Source organism: Eleutherodactylus coqui, chromosome 4 (genome assembly GCF_035609145.1).
Source record: "Eleutherodactylus coqui strain aEleCoq1 chromosome 4, aEleCoq1.hap1, whole genome shotgun sequence".
Taxonomy (NCBI): Eukaryota; Metazoa; Chordata; class Amphibia; order Anura; family Eleutherodactylidae; genus Eleutherodactylus; species Eleutherodactylus coqui.
Window position 1 is genome coordinate 196432652 of NC_089840.1, and position 15849 is coordinate 196448500.

The 15849-nt window shown below is 42.2% G+C and overlaps 1 protein-coding gene across 5 annotated transcripts; it reads left to right on the forward strand.

Moving 5' to 3' along the window:
* The first annotated feature begins 3116 nt into the window (after window positions 1-3116).
* Window positions 3117-15469, forward strand: LOC136625922 (nucleolar and coiled-body phosphoprotein 1-like). Of its 5 annotated transcripts, none has more exons than XR_010792596.1 (6): window positions 3117-3319; window positions 4507-4614; window positions 6904-6987; window positions 10495-10959; window positions 13893-13982; window positions 15155-15469. XR_010792596.1 is itself a non-coding variant. In XM_066600525.1 (5 exons), exons 1-4 carry the CDS (start codon window positions 3283-3285, stop codon window positions 10926-10928), a joined length of 663 nt encoding a protein of 220 aa, XP_066456622.1. In that variant the 5' UTR covers window positions 3117-3282; the 3' UTR covers window positions 10929-10959; window positions 15155-15469. The 5 variants fall into 5 exon arrangements, 1 of the variants encoding a protein (XP_066456622.1); XR_010792598.1 differs by having other exon boundaries at window positions 3118-3319; window positions 6904-6960; window positions 15155-15468; XR_010792597.1 differs by having other exon boundaries at window positions 3119-3319; window positions 6904-6960; window positions 10492-10959; window positions 15155-15468.
* Window positions 15470-15849: the final 380 nt, after the last annotated feature.

Here is a 15849-nt window from a genome sequence, read left to right on the forward strand (position 1 = left end):
ATATAACCCTTCCCTTGTACTATATCACTTCCCCTGCACTATGTTCTACTGGATCATTTCATGTGATTTTTCTAAGGGCTTAAACAGATCAGCGTGTTTTAATCCTGTTATGTGATCATAATTTTTATAGCCGCATAACAGGACCAAACATTTGATTCCAATGGTTTTCCTTCCATTATCAGGATTCTTGCGAGTTAATACTCCACGCAAGAAAAGATAGGACCTGCCCTATCTTCCTCGCTTGTAGTTAATACTATATGCAAAAAAGATAGGGCAGGATCTATCTTCCCGCTGTCTTTTTCAAACTTGCAGGCACTAGCGTGGAGTTTTAATAGTCAAAAGAGAACCCCGGATCATGAGCTAATAAGCTCCGTAGCGGTGAGTGTATTAACGCATGCACCCGTGTGTTTCTGCCCTAATGCTGTAAATAGTTTTAAACATGCACCACATGATTACTTGTAAAGGTAGAGTAGTAACGACTCATACTCTAATATGAATGCTCCATTTATGGCGCACATTCATAAATGCTGAAATGCTGTTTTCAGTTATCTCAAAAGTGGAAAAGAAAATGTTCAAAAACTTATATGTGCCTCAAAATGGTGCAACAAACCTACAGCTCACCCCATAAGAAACACACAGCTCCATCAAAGGAAAGCTAAACCCAAGTTATCCTTATACAGAAGTAATAGCATCAATGGTGTAGTAAAATAGAAAAAAGATTTATTGCTCCATACAAAATGGCGACGTTTCGACTAGGTGAGTCTTTATCAAGCCTACACCTACACCATTGATGCTGCTACTTCATTGCTGACTGCTGGATTAGTTTGGGACTGGAGATCCATGGTCCCACAGGTGGCTTTGCATTTCCCTTTGCTGGAACTTCTGCATATGACTTTCTATTATAAAGGTGTGCTGCGGGACTTTTCACTTGCAACATTGATATACAGAAGTAATGTCACACTGCTGGAGTTTTTGCAGTTTTCTGCTTAGCAAACTACGTTCATAGAGTCTTCAACACATCAAAAGGAATAAATTGCCGCACTCATCAGTACTTTGCGGGTTTCTTTCATTCCATTGTTTAGTCGGTACAGAGACAGACGGGTGCAACAGACGGCAGCTGTTTCGCTTTAGACCCCCCTTCCTCAGAACTTGCACAACGTGCACAGGGTGCATGCAGGTCTGCAGATTATGTATAGAGTACATGCGGGTGGAGAGTGTCCGCAAGGACTGTCACTATATTCCCTCATTCTCTGATACCGACATTGTATAAACTGATTGATAACTGATGCGTAGGAGTGTCTGGCTCTACAGATGTGTATGGTGTGTTATCTGCTATCACTTACCTTGTCCTTGGCAGTCCTCAGGATGTGCTGCATGATGAAGAGTGGTGGAGGCTGCAAGAGAACAGGAAATACTCGGTTTTTCTGACATTTTTAAAGAAATTCCATATAAAAAGCCTACAGTCCACTTCTTAGATGAGAGACCGGACACTTGCATCATCTTTAAAGCAGGCCAGCAGTGCTGAAGCCATCATCGTGGATACGTCATAGAGTCCATCGTCCTGCAGCTGGCGATCCATCTCTCCGTAGGAGGCCATCAGGCTGGCCGTCGCTGCTTCCTGGGCAGAATATATAGTGTCCTTATAGGAGAGACAAAGGGAGGTGAGAAGTTGTAGATGTGCGGTCAGTCATGTACATGAGCCGCATAGAGTTATATTTACCCCTCTAATGTTCACTTCAGATGATTCCCAGAATATTTAGTCATAAATTCATGAATGGGTGAGTGCAGGGATCAATTACAGGCAGTTCTCAGCTGTCATTCAATAGCTGAGAGCTGCCTCTGATCGGTCACAGTGCTCAGCCAATCAGAGGCAGCCCTTTCAGCCTGCTAAAAGCTCTTCATAGTAGTGCAGGCTGAGCCCCGGCAGCTGCAGAGAGGTGAGTATTGATTTAAAAAAAAAATTTTTTTAATCATTTTTGGGATGCTTTTCATGCTTATATTTTAAGCCCTTCCCTGAAAATCACTGCAAGGCTTGACGACAGCCCAATGCTTTCAATGGAGCCGCCTATATTGCCAGCTCCATTGAATTCAATGGGAGAACATCGCACTCCTCTGCCACAGCTGTCCCAGCTGTGGAAGAGGATTGCAATCTTCACTATATGTTCTCCATGGGCTTGGCGCTGCTGCCGCCGGCCCCATTGAGCACAGGGTGAAACCCCTGGATGTGACAGCATCCAGCGGTTCCACATACAAAAAACACATTTTTTCAAACAAAATCTGTTGTGACCCCCCTCCCTACCCCCGTTGATGGGTCCTCATTAATAAAATACTGCAGTGTGTATAATATACTGGAGCGTGTATAATATACTGTACTGTGTATAATATACTGCACTGTGTATAATATACTGCGGTGTGTACAATATACCGCAGCATGTGCCAGCAGACAGCTTCTTTACATCGCATTTGCTCCCCACAAGACCTGATAGTGTCTCAGTACATCAGGTATGAGGCCTCTTTCACACGGTTGACAGCGATATTGCCATAAGAAAATCGCAGCTGTGTTCTGTGCAATATCTCTGCATTTTCTCATGGCGATATCGCGATTTTGTGGAGCTCTTTCACCAGGATTCAATGCAATGGCTGTGATTGGTTCATCAAGCGCTGCAGTGATTTGCTGAGCTGCCGTGCTCGAGGACCAATCGGAGCCAGCGCTTCTGGAGGCAGAATTTTTGAACCATGATTTTTGGTCATGATCAGTAGCAGGGTGAGATTGCATGAGAACTGTTATTTTACAGACTCGCTAGAATAAAGTCTCTGTCAGTCTATTTTTTTTGACAGGAACAATAGTCCCGCATGCTGCACTATTTTTAATTTTTTTTTGTCTTCCAAGCAAGATGACGGAGACTTAAGCAGAACTAAACAGACCCAGTTATAAGAGGATGCTGTCTATTGGGCAACAGATCCGGCACAGCGCTGTGGCATCTGCTTATAAAGGCACAATACTTGTGTAATCAGTTTTCCAGTTATGAGAGCATACTTGTGGACATTAATGTATTTGGGTTATCTTGATGCTACATTTGACTAAAGTAACAACAAGAAATGTTCTCACAGATTTTTAAGTTTATGCCTCGGCATATGGCTGGCAGAGAAATCGGTGTTAGATTTGCTTTATTTGTTTGTTTTTCAGTCCAGTAATATAAAGATGTATTATAATATCGGTTTGTTTTTCTCCTTTTTCAATGGTTTTCAGGTGCATACAGTGATGTTCCTCCTCCTCCTGCCATGGACAGATTTTGCATTCTTCAAGTTATGCCTCTGGGTATGGGTACAGATGGAGGCGGGGGAGGGGGGGCAGCTGAACCCTTGCACCCAGGCCCCTGAGCCTTTAGTTACGCCCTTGACACCAAGACTGGTAACCATGTTTCTCTGTTGGATTTTTATGATTTAATAAATCTCACAAGTGATTCCTAGGGAAGAATACCCTCTTGCATACAGCAGGTGCCTTCAGTGTGTTTTCTTTTTTTTTCCTTTTCCCCCTACCTGGGGGGGTTGGGTCAAATTTGTACTAAATGTCTGATGATAAAAAAAAGCAAACCTCTGCACGACATCTGAGGTATGCAGAGGTACAGGTAAGACCACATGCACAAGAAACGGAAGCTCAGTTATGGCCCGGTATGACTCGGGTCAGGTATGTAGAGTGTGCCCATGTATGTCTTACTCTGAAACACTGCGACTATAAATAGAGTTGCCACTAAATGACAGGTTTGGGAAAAGGCTGGCACGGCAATGCCCCCCCTGACTCGGAGCTCCATTTAGTCAGCATCTTCAAAGTATAAGACCTACATGGGCGCGCTCTACCTGCCCCGTGCTCGTGCCACCCGTTGATTGGGCAGCATGAAGCTAGTGACGGGCTCCCTGTAAATACAGTTTCATATGAAACGCTGCAGTGCTTCAAAGTAAAATCTAGTTCTCTGTAGTGTGGGAGCGTGTCAAGATCTCAGGCTGCCTGTGGTTGTCTGCTTGAAAAGAAAGCTGAAGACCTCATGAATATTCAGCAGCAGCCATTTTTGTTAGGATGCATGGATCAAATTAGGACAACAACGAGGCAAGTTACTGGCAGGAAATCCGTCACATAAGGCAGAGAATATTTATCATATACTGTGTATCAATCGGGATCGTTACAGGGACACTGGTAAAAAAAACTTTTCGAAGCCAAAACTTTTATAGTAAAACCATTGATGTATTTAGTCTTGTATGTGTGCTGGTGAGAGACCTGATGATAATTGTATTTCTTTATTTGGGATGACAACTAATGTAATACTGTCTATGAATGGTCACTTTGGGGGGATATTAGACATCCAGTTTGGCATAGTTGTTTCTGATGCTGATATGCTTAAGAATAGTTTTCTCCTACATTCATTTTTATCTGTGCGCCGTACACCATTTATGTAATGCAGACGACGCTGCTTTGGTTTTCAATTAATTATTTTATTTTTTCTCTCTAAGATTATAGTGAAGAAGATAACAAGAAGCCAACGAAGCCTCCAGCTAAGTGCGCCCCAAGTAAGACAACGCCTGCACAAAAGAAGAAAGAGTCTAGTTCTGACAGCTCCGGTATGTACTGCTCTCTACAAGCGCTCCTATTTACAGTCGCAGCAATGTGGATGATATTCTCAAGGTTTCGTCCATACGCTGCAGAAAAACGTTGCTGCAGAAGTTGACATACCGTGCGGGAATTTAAATCCACCGCATGCCAATTATAGCAGTAGATTGGTGGTGTGGATTCCACCTCTTTTAATAAAGGTGTGAATTCTGTAACAAATGGTGCAGCTGTTGATGCACGTTTTGTGCCGCAGATTAGCTGCTGACACGCCGCAGCCAATTCTGCCCCATGTGAACATAGCCTTAGGGGCAAATCAAACTTTGGAGGTGCCTGTCGCTCTGGTACAATCTGTGGAAATCGCTACTGGAAGCTGCTTTTCTCGTGAAATAAAAGCTGCAAACCGCCTGTTTCCAGACCCTGTTTTCATATTATAGTGTATCTCCCGATGGCCTCTGCATGCGATAAAAGCAGCTTTTGCATGTAGTTTGTGAAAAGTTCTGGAACGTGATTCTCTAGATACAAGCTTGTAATCTTCCAGAGCTCTACCGTGCCAGATTCTCTTTCATTTGATTTGGCAAAAAATCTCCTGAAATTTTAATATGGATTTTCTTTTATAATTCAGCTGCACAAACTCTTTGTTCTTGCTGCCATATATTCACTTTCATCCCTTTCCACAATGATAGTGTTACCCAGGTGTCCATCTGTTCTACATGATGTTTCAGTGCTCATCCCATACAGATTTTTTCGGTCAATGTAATGAATGAAAGAATCTTATGGTTTCATTTATTTGGGGAAGCTTCTGTCCCAAATTATGAATCTCCAGCCCATGGCTACCAAAACTGGCCTCAGGGTCTGCTCTACCGGAATGGTTTCTGTATTCTGTTAAGATTCAAGTTATTCACCTTAGTTTTTGGACAAGAGATGATCCTCTCCCCGAACTCAGAGGAGCACTTGGCACATGTCTTGAACATCTCTAACCTTTGGCCCATTCAAGAGGCCCCTTCCATCTTCTCATGTAGACTGCTTCCTGTTCATAGACTCGCCTCAAGTTTAGAAACAATGTAAGTCAATTAGTAAACCTGAAGATGGCTGATATGACACTTTGGAGTAACCCCGGCCTCTCTGCATTATACTCCCGAAAACATGTCCACACATGGGGGAGTGGATTGGTATACAGGTCTTGCGAAGCTTAAATGAGACGAAGTCAAAAATTATCTGTGCTCTAGTTGTAGAAATTATTTTAATCAACTTTCAGAAAAGACAAATACATTTTTTAACATAATCTCTCTACTTTTCAACTTATTTAGTCCATCTGCCAACCGGCTTTTATGCTTAGTTGCGACCAAGGAATGCATTGCTGTCTTCACCTCTTTATCAGATGTGACTCTTCATCCTTTTAGGACTTCTTTCAGGAGAACAAACAAGGCAATTCGATGGCATGAGTTCAGGACTATAGCGAGGATGTGCTTTAACACCTCAAAACAGGTTTTGGAGAGTGTCCACAGTATGGACAGTGTTGTGGGGATGTTCATTGTCATGCGACAACACGCCCTTGGAGAGCTGTTCTCTGTTTTTTTTACATCTTTGGCTTCAGCTCTTCTATGAGCATCTCGCTGTAATAAGCACTATTGATTGTTGTACCTTTTTCCTGATAGTATTCCAATACTGGCCCTTGCATCTATTTTCTTCATGACACTTTCTTGAACTTTTCTTGAACTTCTCTATCCATTCATACACACTTCTACATGACAAAACACTTTCTCCATACTGTACATAGTCTTGGATAAATATTGGCAGTATAACTTTAGCCTTAGACTAAGATTTGCTTGTCTGTTACTAAGGACACACTGGTCTGCATAGGAGTGGTAGACACAAGGTGATTAAAGGTCAGTTTACACAAAACTTATCTTTTGTATGAGCGATTGTTGTCCATTTGTTCATGCAGCCTGTTTCTACAGACAGATACATTGTTGGCTTGTTTAAACACGAAATGGTTCAGTCACATGGCCTAAGAAAGGCTTATCCGTATTTAAGACAATGGGATTGAGCTACCCTACTAAGCACAGCTGCAAGAAATGTGCAGCGCTGGGCCTGGTATGCAGTGAAATGACCACTTCAGACAGCTGATTGGTGGGGGGTCTGTTGCTTGTTTCTAAAGCTGATATGCAAAAAAAATAGTTTTCGTGTATTTTTATTTTACATGATAGTCATATGATTAACATCTGTACACCGTACACCATTTTTGTAATGCAGACGACGATGCTTGGTATTTAATGTTTTATTATTTTTTTCCCTCTAAGATTCCAGTGATGAAGATGAGAAGAAGCCAACAAAGACTCCAGCTAAGAGCGCCCCAAGTAAGACTCCAGCTAAGAGCACCCCAAGTAAGACTCCAGCTAAGAGCGCCCCAAGTAAGACTCCAGCTAATAGCGCCGCAAGTACGACTCCAGCTAAGAGCGCCCCAAGTAAGCCTCCAGCTAATAGCGCCGCAAGTACGACTCCAGCTAAGAGCGCCCCAAGTAAGCCTCCAGCTAAGAGTGCTCCAAGTAAGACTCCAGCTAATAGTGCCGCAAGTACGACTCCAGCTAAGAGCGCCCCAAGTAAGCCTCCAGCTAAGAGTGCTCCAAGTAAGACTCCAGCTAATAGTGCCGCAAGTACGACTCCAGCTAAGAGCGCCCCAAGTAAGCCTCCAGCTAAGAGTGCTCCAAGTAAGCCTCCAGCTAATAGCGCCACAAGTACGACTCCAGCTAAGAGCGCCCCAAGTAAGCCTCCAGCTAAGAGTGCTCCAAGTAAGACTCCAGCTAATAGCGCCGCAAGTACGACTCCAGCTAAGAGCGCCCCAAGTAAGCCTCCAGCTAAGAGCACCCCAAGTAAGCCTCCAGCTAAGAGCGCCCCAGGTAAGACTCCAGCTAAGAGCGCCCCAAGTACGACTCCAGCTAAGAGCGCCCCAAGTAAGACTCCAACTAAGAGCGCCCCAAGTACGACTCCAGCTAAGAGCGCCCTAAGTAAGACTCCAGCTAAGAGCGCCCCAAGTAAGACTCCAGCTAAGAGCGCCCCAGGTAAGACTCCAGCTAAGAGCGCCCCAAGTAAGGCTCCAGCTAAGAGCGCCCCAAGTAAGACAACACCTGCACAAAAGAAAAAAGAGTCTAGTTCTGACAGCTCCAGTATGTACTGCTCTCTACTACATTGGTAAGCCATAACCCGTCTGTGGTGTTTAAATCCAACAACTCCTGTTCTAAACGATCTGCACGAGCGGCTGGCGTCACCGCTAGTTGTTCGCGCTCGTGCAGAGCGTTCTGACTGGCAGATCATCCTCACTTAACTCCTCACTTAACGCTTAATATTTTATATGAAAACACTGAGCGGAGAGCGTTTATACGCAGTGATAAGTGAGCGAGCAGCGAGAATTTTCATGCTGGTTGAAAGTGAGCAACAAACTAATATTGCAGGATGGCGTTGCATTTAAGAGCCATTAACACAGGACGATTATCACACAAAATTTGTTCGAACGAACATGTGTGATAATTGTTGGATCTCAATGCAAAGCCATCCTGTGCTATCAGTTCATGGGGTAAGCATGCATAAATATAGAGGGAAAGAGCTCTGCTGTAGTGAAATAGATGTCAGACCCGTGCCTGTTTGCCTAAATAATCAGGACTAACTGACTGTATGAGGTGTTTTTAATTTTTTTGGAGGAGAGCGGTGATTGCTTAGGAAGTGTTAGTAAATGGTTATAATTGCAAATATTCTGTTAGAGTATGTGTAAAATGGGGGTTCATTATGACTGTGGGAGGGAGTACCCTTGTAAATAACGGGATTGCTCATTTAAGGCCGACACATTCAGTGACTGTAGTGTGAGATTGCGAAATCTACTCCTGCTTTGTGTGCCGCCCTTTGTATTTTCAAAAGTTTGCCCATGGTAACACTTAAGTGCTTTTACCCTCTAGAGTTTTTTTAACACTGCGATATCGCTGCATTTTTTATTACAAATGTCAATGGGACTTTGTATTGTTAAAATCGCATCACACAAAAATTGCAGAAGCGCAAACTTGCGATTTTTGTGCAATGCAATTTTAACACTAGAAAGTCCCATTGACATTTGCAGTAAAAAAAATGCAGCAATAACGCAGCGTTAAAAGAACGCTAGTGGGTAAAAGCCCTAAACTTGGTTTGTTCTGAGTGCTTTTGGGATAATAGGAAGAAATTTGGTTTTGAAGGAGTGTTTCAGTCTGACATATATGGCTAGTAGATGCGAGTTCCATCTCTAGGACCCAGACCATTTCCAATATGGAAGTTCCCAGTTCTGCCCAGCGAGATACCATTCACTCCCTGCCTGGATGTGTCGGCCACATCAGCAGGTGGCATGGAAGTTGGGTTATCCTGTTCTGCAGATCAATGTGGTACCTGAATCTATCAGACATTTATTGCATATCCTTTGGGATACCCCTTTAACCCCTTAAGGATTAATCGCGGTAAATATATGGCGCTTTGTTCTGGGCTTTAATCCTGGCTGATGGCAGAAGTGCAGCGCAGAATTAAAGCCTCTGCTCCTGCAATCAAGCAGTAGCAGGTTGGGTCTTCAACTGTCAGACACAGCCGAGGCCCCGGCGGAGAAGGGAGAAGATGTTTTTTTCTTTTTTAACCACTTCTGTTTTCTCTTTCCTGGCTACATGGCGCTCAATGTGTACTAAAGGGTGACAGCGGAAGTGTTCCACTATGTGATATGACTATCACGGGACCGCTGGGTGCTCCCTGCCACAGCAGAGCTGCAGGGTCCTAACAAACTTTGATCGGCTCTGCCAGTGACTACTGTCACTACAGAGGGATGTTTTCCCTAGTAATTGGGGCTCCTTTGGATGCCCTAATTAGAGTAGAAAAATGTGAAATTGGGTAAAAAAAATACAATGTGACTGACCCCCAGATGAAATAAGAAAGGATGCCAACAGCGCAGTCCTTGTGCTAAATATATCTGGACAGCCACATGCGGAGTCGCCGTATAGAAGGTCCAATCCACGAAGACCCTAAACGTAATACCAAATGGCAGATAGGCATGACAGCAAGTGTGGCACAGTAAAACAAACTTCTTTATTCCTCCAAACAATAAAACGTATGACGTTTCGACTTTCCTGAGTCTTTAGAAAGTATGAGGTTAAAAGCCAAACATGCATTTATATAAAACAATCACAAGGCAAGCAAATCACAGTGTGTCACATAGTTGGGCAGTTACCGCCCTCCATAATCAGCCCCACCTGAGATGTGTGACTTCCCCCCAGATGGTCTTACATGACGTCATGGGGAATACATGCTAAAAAAATAGTTACAAAAATAAAGAAAAACTACAGAAATTTTTTTTTTTTTAATTATATACATGAAAATGACCCAAAGCCAAGCAAAACAGTCACCATATGCGCCCTGTAATCCGAAACTATACAAATTTATATATTAAAATGTCCAAAACAAAATTAGTAGTCTATTCCTGCAACTTATTTTAGCGTGAATCTACTGATTTTAAAAACTATAAAATGTAAACCTTTTAAATTTTTTTTAAAGCTTTTTACCCCCTAATAAAACTAAGAGTTGCAGAAAAAAGTCAGTGAAAAATTTTTAAAAATAGCCCTATATGTCACGGAGGTAAACACTGCAAAAATAATGTTGGTAGCTGAAGAACGAAAAATAGGGCAGTATAATGACTACATGGGTAAAATCCCTAAAAAGTGTCTCGTGGTTTAGGACCAAAACTGCCTAGTCCATAAGGGGTTAATGTCACTGAACCTCATGGACATTTACATACAGATGAAGCAGACCCCATCCCCTTTTCCAAAGGGTGTGAAATTCTAAAGTAACATTGCTTTGTATTCCTTACTTCTGAACATATAATTCCATTTTAGCAGACTCGGAGAGCGAGGAGGAGGAAGCTAACAAGAAACCGTCCACTAAACCGACTCCTACAGCAAAGACTGCTGCAGCCAATAAGACCTCTACAAAAAATGCTACTCCCAAGTCAGCAACCCAAGTAAAAGGCAAGGCAGCAGAAAGCAGTTCAGACTCTGATAGCTCAGATAGTGAAGAGGAACAAAAAGCTACCAAACCCCCTGTGCCTACAGCGGTATCTGCAAAGAAACCTATTCCTGTAAATAAATCAAAGGCGAGTAGCAGCTCCTCGTCAGATCATTCCAGTGAAGAAGAGGATGTTCTGAGCAGTTCTGAGAGCAGCAGCGAAGAAGAGGATGAAGCCAAGAAGTTGGCCTCCAAGAAGTTGACTAAACAATCTTCGCCAAAGACTGCTAACTCCACGCCAAATGCAGCTGGCAAAAAAGCTGAGTAGAGCTCGGAAGACAGCTCCTCCAGCGAAGACGGTACGTTTGTGTTTGTTTACGTCATCCTCAATCCTAGGGCCCACCCTAGAACAAAGTGACAGAAGGTCTCGGAGTGCATCCACTGGTTGACTCCACTATTTTCCAAAGGTCACTTTATATTTGATCACCAGTTTTGCAGCCTCCAGAAGAATAATACAAGGTTGACAGAAAATGGCACAATGATTTCCTGTCTCCACTAACTGCTCCTTTGTTTTGTTATTAGTAGGGGGTTGCAACTTTTGATTTTGCACCTGTCGGACGTTTTTAGTATTTTCTAGAGGTGGCCATACACATAAGATGGAAGCAGGGTGGTGGTTGAACCAACAATTGTTTTTCAGGTCCAGCCATATACTCTTAGGACCATATTGTCATATTGTTTATTACAGTTTTTCAAACTGACCAAGCATGTTCAATGGCGATTAGCAAGAGCATTGTTTCAAAGAAAGATCTTTCGTCTGATTATTGGACACAAATTTTAAATGGGGCCCACTATATATATCTTTTTTTCTAGACGACGACTGTCATCAGTTAACTAAAATGATCGTTGGATGTTAAATTTCACCCAATAATTTTTTTTGGGTTGAAAATATCCCTTTTCAGCAACTTTAGTCTGTATACAGGCCCAATGTCCATGGGTGGATTTGATTTGTGGAATCCACATGGGGCACCCGCATGGAATATCCATAATTCAAACCGCCCATAGGGAAGCAAGGATGTCCGCAGCTGAATTAGAGCATGCAGATTTATTTTGAGGACCTTTTGGTCTGGATACCAAATCACAGCATGCTCCACTTCAGTGTGGTTCCTGCACGGATGGCTTCCATTGAAGTCAATGGAAGCCGTCTGAAGCTCTGGCCCATCCAAGGATTCCACGGGAAAGCAGGAGTTAAAAAAAAAAAGTACTGTGCATGTACAGAAAATAGAGACCATCAATGAGAGACCGTGTATGGTGCCATTCTGGGAATCAGTCTGAATTCTGTTTTTGGGTCTTTAGATAGAACCCTGGAATGTAGTCTTAAATTGTGATGTGAATGTACCCTTATGTAGCACTTCAAGGTATGACCATCACAATTTACTAAATTATATTTTAGATGACTTGATTTGTACATTGGTTTTCTTCCTCTTTAGCTTGGGAGTAATTTTTAAAGGGGCCCTGCCTCAGAAAAACCTTTTTTTTTAACTTAGTGTTCACAGAAAATAGATTATATTTAGAATTTTTGTCTTAAGCCCCATTTAGATGGCATGAATTCACTGGCTCATTGCGGGGCGGCAGGAGGAGATTTCTCTCCTCGTGCCCCCCGCCCCTCTCCATTTACTTAGCATAGCGGCCATTCAATACAAGCAGGGAAGCGAGTGTATGCGGGGATGAGTGTTGGGCATAGTTTGCCAGACATTCGTCTCGTCTAAATGGGTCTTTATTTTGGCATTACTAGGCATAGAAAAATATTCTCCTTCTGTAGACACAAGTTAAAAACTGCATGAATGGAGAGGAAACCATGTGTCATTTTACTGCAGCTGTAAAAAGGTCTTATCTCCAAAGTAATCTCATGTAGTAGTAAGTGGAGGATTGGAGTGACAGAATGATTGCTCCATTGTTCTCTGGAGAAGCTTTAATATAGGCTAGACAGAGGGTCAATGACTGCTGGAGACATAAATCAAGTCCACCTGAAGACAGAAATGGCTGCTGTGTAACTTCATACATAGTTATTAGTATTTTGTTTTTTTTCTAGTGTTGGTGCTTGCATACCTATACAATAATGTACATATCACACCAGCACTGTCGTGTCATGGAAAAGGATGCTTGCGGTTTACATATAAAAGAGTGTCTCATTCTCTTTATGCTGCAGCCTGTTTGTCTAGACTTTCAATTACTCATTTATACTTGTATGTATCTCCCTTTCTTTTTAGCCATGCAGACAGTAAAGCAACATATAAAACTTCACATACATCACACAGAGTTAGCAAACGTAAACTTCCCCCAACTCGGAGGGCTCTCGAGGGCATTCTGCTGCTCTAAATGAGACAAAACTAGGACAACGGCCACTTCAGACGATGCGCTCACAGTTTATGGGGAAAACAAAGTCACCGATGGAGGGCGCAGTAGCTATGCAAATGTTAAATAAGTCCTCCTGGTTTTCAACAATGATCTCCATTGGCAAAACCATGTTTTCCACCACGGAATGCAATGCAGTGAGTCGGCTTTAATCGCTGCAACATTCTCATAAAAGCTGTACATCAGATCTGATGCGGGTCTGTCATGGTAGATCTGGTTCCTTACAGCGCCACCTATTGGTGACTTTTTTCCCCAATTTTTTTTCTTAAATGGTGAGGGCATTGTCCTAATTGGAGCAGCAGAGCGCCCTCCAGAGGCCTCGTGAGTTGGGGAATTTAGTTTGGCTAACTCTGTATATTTTCAGTAAGAACAAATGTAACATCTGTGATTCGCTAATGATTTCTTTCCATATTTGATGTAAAGCTATGAAAATATATGCGGGTTTTAAAAATATAAACCAGAAAACGGCCTCTGTGATTTATTGACGTGCAGGAAACTTGAATGGCTGCTATAAAGGGAGCTGAAAGGAACACACGGCATGTATGCTTAGCGTAAACAGAAATGGGATTATTCTGATGGCCATCCCTCTTGGCTAGAGAGAACTCAGACACCGTGCAGAACTAAATGATTACATAAGTTCGAATACTCATAGCATCAAAACTAAATAGGCATTAAAAAAATGAATAACTTTAATCCCATATTGAACAGTTATATGCTTTACAAAATGCCAGTAGTGGCCCTTTAACTCTACTCTTCCATGTGTCTATAAACACTGCATGAATGTGAAGTCTTTAGCTAAATTCACAGAAGCAAATGCGAAACAACAGACTGCAGAGTTTGCAATTTTGTATTTAAATTTGTGCTTTTGGGTGTGATGCAGGGAGGTGTCAAAAATGTTCCGTTCCAAAGAGTAGTTGAAGAAGAAGTAGAGATTGATCATCGGGTTTCTAATAATTCCTTTGAAGCCAAGGTATGGTACAAATATTTTATATTTGCCAGAATGCCAGCTTTTCTGCCTAAAGTGCCCCTGTTGCCTACCTGCATTGTACAGATGGTCCTTTTAAAGAGTTTTTCTCCCCACAACTACCCCCTGTTCATATGCCCTATGTGAATGTAATGGGGGGTCTCCTCCATTGAACTGACATTATTCCAGCTCATAAGCTGATTGAAAACTCCTGGTTGGGGTGTGTTCACATGTAGCGGCCTGCTGCTCATTTTTGGTGCAAGTTTGCAGCAGATTTCACCCATTTTTAATAGAATTCAAATTGAATCGGTGAAATCTGCAGCAAATCGGTGAGGTCTGAGCTCACCCTTGTTTCATGCTAAATACTTATTTTCCAAGTCAACCTTTTCCAACGCAGTACGGTAAAATCGTGGTTTCCTGTGGTTTTTTTTTGTAAAACTAGCATTTTGCTGTATCGCTGCTGAAAAATATGCAATTTGACAGAGAATTGTCAATTGACCCTCGGGCTACTTTTGACATGGACGAGGGTGATATTGCGCTGTGAATCCCACCCCATATTGCGCTCCCCACCATGTGAAATCTCTGAGGAAGTCGAAACAGCCTTGCATCACTCCGTGGATGCAGGGATCCTCCGGCTTCTCCTATTGCTATCAATGGGGCCGGCACTGCTGCAAAACATCGCTTATGTGTATGACTCCATTCTACAGAGTGGGGTTTATATTTGTGAGTCTCAAAATGCCCAAATCTCGTCTGATTTTATCACCCGTGTGAAGCCAACCTCGGGCATGTTCACACCGTGATGTTGGTGTTGTATTTTTCCGATGCAGATCTGACGCCGCTGGCATCCTAGGATGGCTTTTGGAATACTACAGTGGATTTGAATTCGGATCCAGACTGTTCAAGTGCACCAGTGTCTGGGTTGCCAACGCGGCTTGACATGTTACTTCTTTTTTTTTTTCCGGGATGCAGATTACAAAATCTGAGCGCGGTAAAATCTGTCCCATATGAACTGCGATTCGAATACCACTGAATTGAAAGCTCAAATGGAGGGATTCCAAGTTGGATTTTGGTGTAGATTCCTTGATGAAAATACGCCATGTAAACACGGCCTTAGTCATATACACTTGGCTTTTATTTTCTTGTACTGCTTTTACTTCCTTTTTTCCTCCTTTTTGCAGAAAGGAGCAGCAGGAGACTGGGGAGAGAAAGCCAACAGCGTCTTAAAATACACAAAGGGAAAATCTTTCCGACATGAAAAAACAAAGAAAAAGCGCGGCAGCTACTGTGGTGGCGCCATTTCCACAGCTGTGAATTCTATTAAGTTTGACAGTGAATGAACCAACTCCTTCCAGCGGTTATAATGTTGTTTTATGTCCCCGTTATTCTGGACTCATGTTGTGTGCATTTAACAGATTTTATTTTTTTGAGAAAGAAAATTTTGTGAAATTTCTCAAACTTTTTTCTGTATATTTATAAAGTTGCAGCTATTAGACTTTATGTTTTTTAACGCTTAATCGGTTCTCAAATGATTAAACTCTAAGATGTTTAACTGATTATGTAGAATGTAAAAATTAAAACCTTGTTTCAAACCTATGGATGATACAGATGTGGAGAATCAATTTTTTTTCTCATATCTTAATCCCTCAGGGACCAGACGCTTTTCTTTTTTTTTCCATCCCTGCCTTAAGAGCCATAACTTTTTTTTTTTCTGTCGACATATTTGGGTTGTGCGGTGGTAACAAGTAACTTTTAACTTTAGCCCCAGGTTAGTACGATTAGAGAGATGTTACTTGTTCTTCTTTTTCTTTTACTACTTAAAAAAAAACAACTTTTTGTTGCCATATTCTGAGATGCATAACTTTTATTTTTTTGA